The 11,007-nt window shown below is 37.1% G+C and overlaps 2 protein-coding genes across 2 annotated transcripts; one reads left to right on the plus strand and one right to left on the minus strand.

The window, feature by feature from the left end:
* The first annotated feature begins 59 nt into the window (after window positions 1–59).
* LOC148610933 (TM2 domain-containing protein 1-like) lies at window positions 60–846 on the plus strand. Its single transcript, XM_088590860.1, has one exon. It carries the CDS (start codon window positions 141–143, stop codon window positions 741–743), a length of 603 nt encoding a protein of 200 aa, XP_088446986.1. The 5' UTR covers window positions 60–140; the 3' UTR covers window positions 744–846.
* Window positions 847–4,423: 3,577 nt separating this feature from the next.
* LOC148610934 (uncharacterized) lies at window positions 4,424–4,924 on the minus strand. Its single transcript, XM_088595200.1, has one exon. It carries the CDS (start codon window positions 4,922–4,924, stop codon window positions 4,424–4,426), a length of 501 nt encoding a protein of 166 aa, XP_088451326.1.
* Between the last annotated feature and the right edge of the window lie 6,083 nt (window positions 4,925–11,007).

Here is an 11,007-nt window from a genome sequence, read left to right on the forward strand (position 1 = left end):
AATTATAATTTGTTTAAAGTCAAAAGGTAGGGATAGTTTGGAGATTATTTTGCACAAGAATACATACAAGAAAGGACAGTAACTCTGTAGTAACTTCCTGTAAAATGTAAACTAAGTACAATGTGAATTCCAACCTCATAATGGGATATTTAAAGTATTTAATTTGTTATTTATCGTCAGCATTATGCCTTCAAATTTTATTGTTTTTTCACGAGAAACTTTTGGCAGGTGCAATTGTAGACGCACCTGTATGTGAAGGCTTACAGACTGGACAGTACAGTTGCTTAGATCCAATAATTGATATGGACTCTCAGAGCGAGGTAGGATGTGATCAAACAACACGGACAGTTTCAGTTGATTGCATGCCTGCAGAAAATATCACATGCAAATCACCAAAACACAATGGAGATCTAATTACATTTAATGGAACAATGGCAGGTTTTTCAAAGAATGTTTCCTGTAGATGGACTAATGGTTACTCATTTGAAACAGCACTTTTGTTATCAGTTTTCCTGGGAATGTTTGGAATTGACAGGTTTTACCTTGGTTATCCAGCCATAGGACTTCTTAAGTTCTCAACACTTGGATTTTTCTTTCTTGGACAATTAGTGGATATACTTCTTATTGCTGCACAGGTGGTTAAACCTTCCGATGGTTCAGATTATATCATAGACTTTTATGGGGCACGAGTTACAAGAATAAGCATGAATTCAGAAACGTTTATTCAGCCTCCAAACTCTTGATGCATCAGCAATTTCACTGTTAAAAATTCATTCCTGCACATATGTATACATTGTACTTTTATTTTTTTTATTTTTGACCTGAATAAATAAAAAAAAATGAAAATGATTATTTATATTGCAGGCGTCATGTAGGATTTGTATACATGATGCTGCTCTCATCGTATTACTGTCAGAGAATGGAAATTTTAATTGCAACTCATTTATAATTATATTAAGGTCAGATCAAACAACAATAAAAGATTTTGAGCAAGTGTGTGGATAATCCCATTTTGAAAATTCAGTGTCCGGAGCTATTTTCTGATTTAGGCGACCAAATCAGAAAATAGCTCTGGACACTGAATCCAAAAAGGGATTAGTGTGCAGAGGTCGAGCCATGAACTGTTGAGGCTAGTGTTGTGTAACTTAGAATGTAACAAGTCGACCGTCAAGTTCAGCCATTTTAATATACAAGCTATAGTTTATGGCGACGTCACTGACGTCAGCGTCGCCAATAATACAAATGTACAAAAGAATGTGAACGTACTTCGCTCTGTATTCACGACATTCTAGGTTGGGGGGGGGGGGGCGTAAAAGAAATTATCAGAATGAATGTTTAAATGAATGAATGAAAATATGAGAAATTATGACCAATTAAAAATTCGAAGTTAATTTTATTGATTTAAAAGACAGTTAATTTGTTTGTGTTTTTCTCATTATCACTTAGCCTATGACCTATCAAATCAAAGTTCATAATACCAATTCATACTTATCACATTAAAATCCATGTGTCCATTTGTGAATATCCTCTTTAGCGCGTTTTGAGGCTTCGCGCTGAGGTAATGTTCGAATGATCTCATCTGTAGTTGTTGAACTTCCATCGTCTTGGGTTTCACTGTTGCTTTTCAGTTCATTGGGATACAATTTCACAATCGGCCTTGATGTTACTCCACTGTAAGTTTTCACAACTGCATCTCGGACTTGTCCATCCTTCCATGTGATAAGATCCTCTACATTAGCTAAATTCCATTCGTTTCGTGGCTTATTATCTTGAATGAGCACAACGTCTACGATGCTGATTATTCTTTTGTTATTGTCAGTAGATTTGTGGAATTCTCGTAATGAAGTGAGATATTCCGATCTCCATCTATTCCAGAAGTGATCAAGAATTAGTTTTTGAATTTGTGCACGTTTTTTGAATTTCTCGTTTGACCCTCCGGATATATAAGTTTATGTCAGTAGTAGGGTATGGCGTCTTTCTTATTCTCCTCCCATACAGTAAATGAGACGGTGTTTAAGGTTCCTCGTCATCAACACTTGAAGAATAATATGTCAATGGTCTGTCATTAATTATTGCCTCTATTTCGGTAATAACTGTTTGAAGCATCTCCATTGTTAAATACGATCGCCCGAGTGTCTTTCTTAAACATGATTTTGTGACGCCGATCATCCGTTCCCAGAATCCACAATACCAAGGAGCTCTTTTTGGAATGAATTGCCATGATGTTCCATATTTTGATAGATTATCTCGAATTTTTGCAGATTTTAAGATGTTTTACTGTTTCCGAGGCGGCAAGGTATGTAGAAGCATTGTCAGAAATCATGATCCGTGGTAAGGATTTGCGGCTTGTAAACCGTCTAAATGGAGGTAGAAACGATTCTTCTGTAAGATCGGACACAATTTCCAGGTGAACTGCTCGAGTGTTGGCACAGGTGAAGAGGCTTTCTTTTCTGGTCCACGTTTTTCCTTCACGTATATAGTCAACAGCGGTGCTTCGGTCAATCTGATCTTCGGTAAAGGTGGTGGGTCAGACGCAAGGTAAGATTTTCCCTCGTACTTTCGACAAATAAGGCATTGATGTAGAATTTTCCTGGCGTATTGTCGAATGCACGGAATCCAAAATGTCTGTCTTAGATGTGTTACCGTGTTCAGAACTCCTGCGTGTGCGTCAATTATGATTAGTCTGGTTAGCTTGTGATTCTGTGGTAATAAGTAAGAAAACTTTGTTTCTGATACTGGTGCGTTATGGATCCTCCCGCCACAACGAATCATTCCCCTGGAATCCAAACAGACCGGTTCACCTGGTCCATGCTCCCAGTTTTTAGTGGAGTCCGAGTTGCTCATTTGCTGTTGTTACTTTGTATTTACTTTGTACGATTTTAGTTACTTTATGTTCTTTGTCTGTTTTCCATGGCTGGTCTTTGTCCCTGGATTACATTCTTTTGATTACCGCTATAACCTTGGTTCCCTTGATTACTCTTTAACGAGGGTGCATCTTTTATCTCTTCCTGCTTTGAAGTTATCTATTTTCATTTTGCTTGTTGACAGCTTGTTATCCATAATTCCGTAGCATGTTGTAACTCCTTCGCAGATAACTCCTAAAAAAAATCGGTTCAATTTTGGCAGTGTACAGTTCCTTATAAATCTCGCCATGTATGCAGTTACACGCATTAGTCTGGTATGTTCTAAACCGCGTTATATCAATGATTTTTTTCTAGTCCTCTTACTTCATTAAAGTTCATTTGCACAGTTTCATGTTCTTCCTTATCCTCTATTTCCAAATTACAGTGTAATAATGTAATTTTCTTTGAATTCCATGATGGCCGTTTTTCTCGAATTGGTAACCACTCCGGCCCTTTGAACCATAGTTCATTTTGCATAAACTCTGTAGCCGATATACCTCGAGTCTGCAAGTCTGCAGGATTATCGGTGGTTGAGCAATATCTTCTTTAATTTTAATTTGTCAGTGTCTTGATCTCGTCGATTCTGTTTTTAACGAATCTTTTCATCTGCTTTGTTGTATTTACCAGTGTAACACAATTTGGCTATCACTCCAAGATGTAATCCGCTTCAACTTAACGGTTTCCTTTATGTGTTGTGCTAAACGTGCTCCAATCAAGGCTGCCATTTGCTTTAATTGAGGTGATGTTAGTATTTTCACAAGTGCTACACGATTTTTTGCCATGACAATATTTGACTTTATCGTTGCATATGAAGGCTACCGCTCCGTATGCTGTCATGTTAGCATCTACAAATACATGTAGTTAGTATTTATTCTTGTCACCTATTGAATCGGCAAAGTACCATCTCTCAAATTCCATTATATTGGTTGTCTTCAGGTCATTTGGTCCATAACGAATGTATTTCGATGAGAGTAGGTTCATCCCAATTTAGTTTACGTTTCCAAAGTTCCTGGTTATGAATCTTAGCTCTTACTGTAACTGGTCCTAATAGTCCAAGAAGGTCGTAGATGCGGAAAGATTGTTTTAGAATTTCTCTCTTTGTAGTCAACTCCGAGCTACTCTCAATGTTTGAATCTTTGAACGACAGTTTGTCAGTTGCAGTATTCCAACATAATCCAAGTACTTTAGTTTTGATGTCCGTATCCAGTACATTTTCTTGCTCGGCCTTATCTCGAAGTGCCATACTATTCGATGCCCAAGATCGTAAGTTGAAACCTGATTTGGATATGATTGATCTTCCTTTATGGAAGTAATCGGTAAGTTCCGTTTCCTTTTCCATACTTGACAATATATTGTCTACGTATAAATCTTCTTTCATTGTTAGAGCAGTGCTTGTTCCATTGATCCAGATATTTAAGTAATGTGGCATTCAAAATAAATGGTGAGCAGGTTGCTCCAAATAATATTGATTTAAAGCGGTATGTTGTCAGTTCGCTGTTGGGGTTTGTTGAATCGCTTAATCACAAGAATCTGGTGAAGTCTCTGTCTCCTTCGTCAAGTTGTATGTGAAGAAAGGCCTTTTCAAAGACTCTACTGATGGCATATTTGTGAAGTCGGAATTTAATCAGTAGTTTTGTCAGATCATTAGTTGCTGGTGGAGTAGACACCAAACAGTCATTTAAGCTCGCATGTTCTTGTGATTTTCGGCAACTGCAGTCATAGACTATTCTGACAGGTGTTGTTGCAGAATCTTTTCTCACCGCATGATGTGGAATGTAATCCATTCTTGGTTCGTTATCCTCACTTGTCTTTACTTTTTCTATAAAACCCCTATTTGCCTGTTCTTCGATCATTCTTGTGTACTTTTGTAGAAGTTCTCGGACAAGTCTTCTTATTGTGTTTTCTGTTCTGGCTTTGGCAATTGTGTAGTTAGTTGGTAGATCATCATGGTTTTGTTTCCATGGCAATTTTGCACTATAATGACCATCTTCGATTTTTTTTGAAGTTTCGTTGATATTCATGTAGGTATTCGTTGTCGTCTTCTGGTTCAGTGGATTTTATCCCTAGTGATTCTAATCTCCAAAAGTTCATAAAGCTGTCGTCGTCCCTCTGTCGTAGTGAAACTATGTTCAAATATACTGTTGTTTCTGTCGCACGGCTCGATTTGTTGATGGGTTCGGATAGTAAATATCTTATCTTTGAGTTGACGGCTGTTGGCCCAATGCTTTCATAACTTTTTCATCCACTACGTCCCAGTAAAAGTCTGCGCCAATCAGTAGCGAAATCTCAAATTGGGTGTCTTTGGTTACGGGATGTGCTAATTTGAGTCCTTTAAGATGAGGGAGATCTAACACACTCTTAGTCACGTGATTTTTTTATTGGAATGGTAATATCTGGAACGATTAGTACATGTGTAGGTATGTTGTCTCCTTTGTCTGAACGCAAAAATACGATAGCAGACTCAAGGTTGCGAACATTTTTGCCGGTGTCTCCAAACGCAGATAATTGGATGGTTGTGTGTTGTATATTCAGTTCCCTTACAAGCTTATCAGTAATAAATGAGCGCTGTGCGCCTTCATCGAACAATAGGTTTGCGTCTGTTGTATATTGTTCATGTGTAATGGAAGTGACTTTAATCTGTTTACATGTACACAAGGTTTTGCTATTGTCACGTGATTATCGTATGATTTCATTTTGGATATAAACAGTAGTGAGCTGAGCTCGGAGTTTTACATTTAAATGTTGAGTCTGTATTTTACATATGCTTAATGCGTTTGAAAACGAGATTGCGTTAATAACACATGAGTAACAATCGTCGCAATCAGGCGCGTAGCTGAGGCCAAATTGAAGTGTAGGCAAAATTACGGCATGGGGTCTGGGGCCGCTTAAGGCCCCCAGCAGGTCCAGGGGGCAAAGCCCCCCCCCCCCCGAAGCTCCGCGGATAGCGTTTTAGAGCATCATTTATGCCTCTCCTGGATGTATTTTATCTCAAAAAAAGGCAAAATTAAGTGCAGGCAAAAGCTTTTTTGTCTAACGGCAGCTACGCGCCTGGATTGGTCAATTCAGTAGGTACTTAGTATTTAAGCGAGTTCATCGGCGCGGTTTATCGCTTCTTTTTTAGATAGCCATTCAGGTGTGTAGCACACCGTCTCTACGCTGTAAGACTGTTACAGTCTGTTTGTTCTTTGCTTTTGACTTATCTAGGGTTATGCCGTTTTCTCATAGGAATGTAACATTCCGAGAGAATGCTTTGGTTTAGATTTATTCGGACCTTTCGACTTCTTTATATGCTAATTTATAATGAAATTATTTGTACTTCTGGTTTTCTGTCGAGCTACAAATATGGCGCGGTAAACAAACGTATAGGGTGTTAGTCAGTCACTTTCACTTGCATTGTCATACCGGTTAATTTTGAAGTTATTAAGCGTTATGCATTTGTAAGCGATATGCACCACTGTTTTATATCAAAGGCTTTGTACTTGGTCAAATAAACTTGGTCAAATGTGTTTCTAAAAAGAGTTTTTATTTATACAGTGTTACTGTTACAGAGCCCAGTGCACGAACGTACCACACAACAGGGTGTCTTAATAAGGTTATTTAGTTTGAATATAAGTAGTTGATATAGATACGTAAAATCTAGAAAAGCGAATACATTAGTGAATGTTCGAACATTTTCCATCATTTATTAAAAGAATAACACTCTACTTATATGGTTAGATTGGTATTGCTATTTTCTAAGTCAGATTTCAAAGTGTTAACTGGCCATTATCACTGAGAAACTTGCACATACAGAAGACTCACGTTACACATGCTTGACAGGCGCAATGGCAGTTTTTAGCATAACATTAATTTTCATATGATCCGTAGCTTTTGTACATATAATTGCGGGTGTACTTGCGTTTTCATCGTATCGGACAAGATTAACGGCAGCTTCTTTTTGTGTTGTTCCTGACTTTCCATTAGATACAAATGTTCCTCCACAAAGGCTCGTGTGATGTTTTCGATTACACGTTTTACATTTTCCCTTTGATTTACAGTCTTTTCGATAATTACTGGTACAAGTAATGATCCATACATGTTTTCTGACTGACCTAGTGACTCGAACACCCTTACGTAGGTCTCGATTTTATCTACATAGTTGCGTAGGCTATTTACCTCATTGTTTGGTGGTGGCAAATCCATGAGTGCTTTCATGTATGTTATGATAACCTTGTGTGGTTGACCAAAACGTTTTCTCAATAATTCAAAGTCTGTCGCAAAGTTGGTGTTCGTTAATGGAAACCCTTCTATAGAATGTATTGCAATACCACGTACCTGGGCTTTCAAGTACATGTAGCTGAATTTCTGTATGTCTGTGAGGCTAGTATGGTAGTGAATTGTGGATTCAAATGCGTCCCAAAAAGTTTGCCAGTTCAGAATGTCTCCGTCGAAATACAGCTTTTTAAGTTTAGGAAGGCGATGATTCTGACTTGCATTTGACAAAGTAGAAGTATTTGGGTTTAGCATATCACTAGTTCACTGTCCTTGACTTTGTATATGCGGGTTGTGTGCAGGGTTGGGCATTGTGGGTGGTCTCATGTATGCGCCTATCTCACTATCGGTCCTGATGGACATTGGCTGGTATGGCGGGATAATATTCACGGGCGAAACATTTTTTGCACGAGGATTCAGGGTAGCTGATGTTGAATGTGTGGGTTTGGATTGTAATTGATTTAGGGACATGAATTTCTTAATTTGTTTGATTTTGTTCTCTAAATTGTACATGTACTCATCTGTTTCCTTAAGCTCTTCTGCCACATCCTCCTCCGTTGTCAAATCCATTTTTTCGTTGATTTCCTTGAGAATTGTCTGTTTCTGCATGAGTGTTCCCGATAAAGTCAATATCTCTTCATGTTCAAAGTCTGAATTCTGTTTGAAATCGTCGAATTTTCTCAGTAATTTTGTCACTACTCCTTTATGTGCGGCACGCACAGCTTTTAACTTAGAATCCATAATTTTCCGACGGTCACGGCACCATAAAATGTTGTGTAACTTAGAAGAACGTAACAAGTCGACCGTCAAGTTCAATCATTTTAATATACATTTCAAGCTATAGTTTTCGGCGACGTCACTGACGTCAGCCTCGCCAATAATACAAAGGTACAAAAGAATGTAAACGTACTTCGCGCTGTATTCACGACAGCTAGTATGGTCACAGCGTTCAAGCTCGGTGCACCTTTGAATTCTTGGAGTGATTAGGCATTGGACATGTCCAAAGTAAATGCATGTACCAATTTTCCTTTGGGTATGGCACTTTGTGGTATGATTTAAAAGGGATCCATAACCACATGCACTAATAGTGGTTATTACCCATACATGAAAAAAATATGATTCAATTCATGTCTTGATCTGATTTCTTAGAGTTTTCTCAAATCCAAGGTGTTTTGACACAACATATGAAACATTGTTTAGATTGAAAAACAACATTTCTAAATGGCATACTCTGTTTTCGACTTCTGATTTACCTAACTGAGGAATTGGATACAAGTTGCACAAGAGGTTCTGGTATCTATTTCTGGATGGTAAGTGGAAAGATCATTACTCCCCTAAAACGAGTGGTTCTTGCCACTAGTCACAACCCCAAAATCACTCCCAGTCTTCCTTTTATGGTAAGGCACCTTGTAGTACAATATCAACAAAAGTAAATGAATAACCCTGACTCCACTAAAAACTGTGATCCATTTACCAATAGTCAAGTTATTGTCCAGAAATTATTGTTAGCCCCTCATTCAAAAAGAGTTCAAGTCTAATTCCAAATTAATCAGTTTGACCTTTATGGTATAAAATATTCTATATCATAGACGTCCATATGCTTTTGCTGCAGTTACATAAAAATGTATTTATGAAATGTTCGTTTTTGACCTCTAATTCCAAAACTGTTGGGCCATAACAAAAAAAATCAATAAAATCATAAAATTGTAAAAATCAAACAACTAAATAATTGGATGAAAAACAAGTGTTTACAGAAAATGACAGCACCCTTCAATAATACCACAACAAATTGTAGTCTTGTGGAAAAAAAAGAGTTAATTAAGTCAGTCAAATGAGAGACCTTATGGAACATGGCACATTGCCCAGTGATGAGACATATTTGAAGCTGACCATATCACATGTTATGTTAAGGAAACAAATTTAATTACAGAAAGTGATGCATCTTGTCATAATTTTTTGTCATGGTCTTAGTATGATATAGACCCACAATTCATCATTCTGAAGATCTTGAGTTAGAACAACTCAATTGTTCCATGAAAAAAAGCCGTAAGTAATTATCATTGATCATAAAGAATGCTTATGAATCCAATGCAAGCATTTACATTTATTTTATAGTTTCACAACAGAAAACTATTGACCAAACTTTACGACAAACATGATGACTTTTCATTCAGAATTGTCAACTTTCTTTTCATCTGTGGCAACATCCTTCCAGCACCTGCCTATGGAGTTTTCATATCACAACTCAAACGTTATGCCAGAGCTTGCCGTAACTACACAGACTTTTTGTATCATGCTATACTTCTTACAATTAGGCTTCTGGAACAGGGTTATGTAGCTACGAGATTGAAGTCATCACTACAGAAGTTTTATGGTCGTCATCATGAAGTTGTGGATGGATCGTTACAATGTATCCATCTGCACCATGAAAACTGTCAATGTGTCATAGCTTTTCTTTCCTCTTTCATCTACATCGGACTTGACTTTTATGAGCAACTTGGAGGGTGTTTCTAGAAAAGCAGATGACGCTTACCCTACCGGTGCACCTGGTCCATGCTCCCCGTTTTTAGTGGAGTCCGAGTTGCTCATTTACTTTTGTTACTTTGTATTATTTTGGTTGCTTTATGTTCACTGTTGTGTTCGTCTGTTTTCCATGTCTGGTCTTTGTCCCTAGATTATATTCTTTTGATTTCCGCTAGAATCTTAGTTCCCTTGATTACTCTTTCAAGGACCAAAGCCGCAAAAAAATTAACACTGAAGGAAAATTTTTGAGAAACATCTAATTACAAGAAATTTAAACCTTTTTATCTTCACAAGTATTGCATCTAATCTACATATTAATGTTCTATCCGCAATCAATATTTCGACCAAGTTTCAACTTTAACTTTAAAGTTATATTTTGTGTGAAACTCAATCACATAAGTGCTACCAAAGCTGTTTCATGCTATGTCAAGTCTGCTACTGTTATTTGAAGAGTGGAGTAAAACTGAAAATACTGCGTACAAGCTGACAAATAGAATACCTTCTGCTTCAAATGGACTTCACTGTTATTCAGTGGGATTATCTCCTTTTGAAAGAATCAATAATTACATTCCTTCATGAACATCTGCATTTGATGCCTAACATTCATATGTAAAATCCTTTGATTGTTTCAGGAGGAGTTGCTTAAAGTTTTAACATGTAAAACCCTTAAGTTTGATTATCTCCAACAATAATGCACATCGACATATGATGCCCATCCTTTCTATATAAATTAAAAAACCATCAGCGGTTAAGAAGTTGTGCTTTAAAAACCAGAAATGTGGTCAGACAAACAGACAGGGTGCTTTCTATATACCAGAAAAACTTTGCTTGCAGGGAGTATTACCAATCTAAACTCCTCAGCCTTTCTTGTAACTCAAAAGAAAAACCTCAGAGGCACTAGGCGGAAGGATCTGTCCAGATTTTGACTCATCTGATTCTAAAATTATACTTTAACTGGTTGAATATTTTACCATTACTTTTTCTTACTTTGTGCCAAAATTCTTGGAAGAGTTGTTATTCTTTATTTCTAGTAATATCTTTTTTTTATCACTGAGCAGATATAACTAGTTTCGTTTATGACTACAGTTCTGACAAATTTTTCAAGAAGAAATTCTCCTTTCTGCATGCGAGGTTATTTTTCAGTGATGTGAAATTGGCCAAGTAACTCCATTTGAGAGTATAATGAATGATTCACTCAAAAAAAAAGCACTGCTTGTGAAAGATTTCCCTGCTTTTTAGAGCGTATGAAAAAAGAAGACAGAAACAAAAAGGAATTTGTATGTACTGCATTTAATGTCGATGTTTCTATTAAATAAATAAATGCATAGTA

This window comes from Perna viridis, chromosome 7 (assembly GCF_037379345.1).
Source record: "Perna viridis isolate PV_CMFRI_1.1 ecotype Kerala chromosome 7, ASM3737934v1, whole genome shotgun sequence".
Lineage (NCBI taxonomy): Eukaryota > Metazoa > Mollusca > Bivalvia > Mytilida > Mytilidae > Perna > Perna viridis.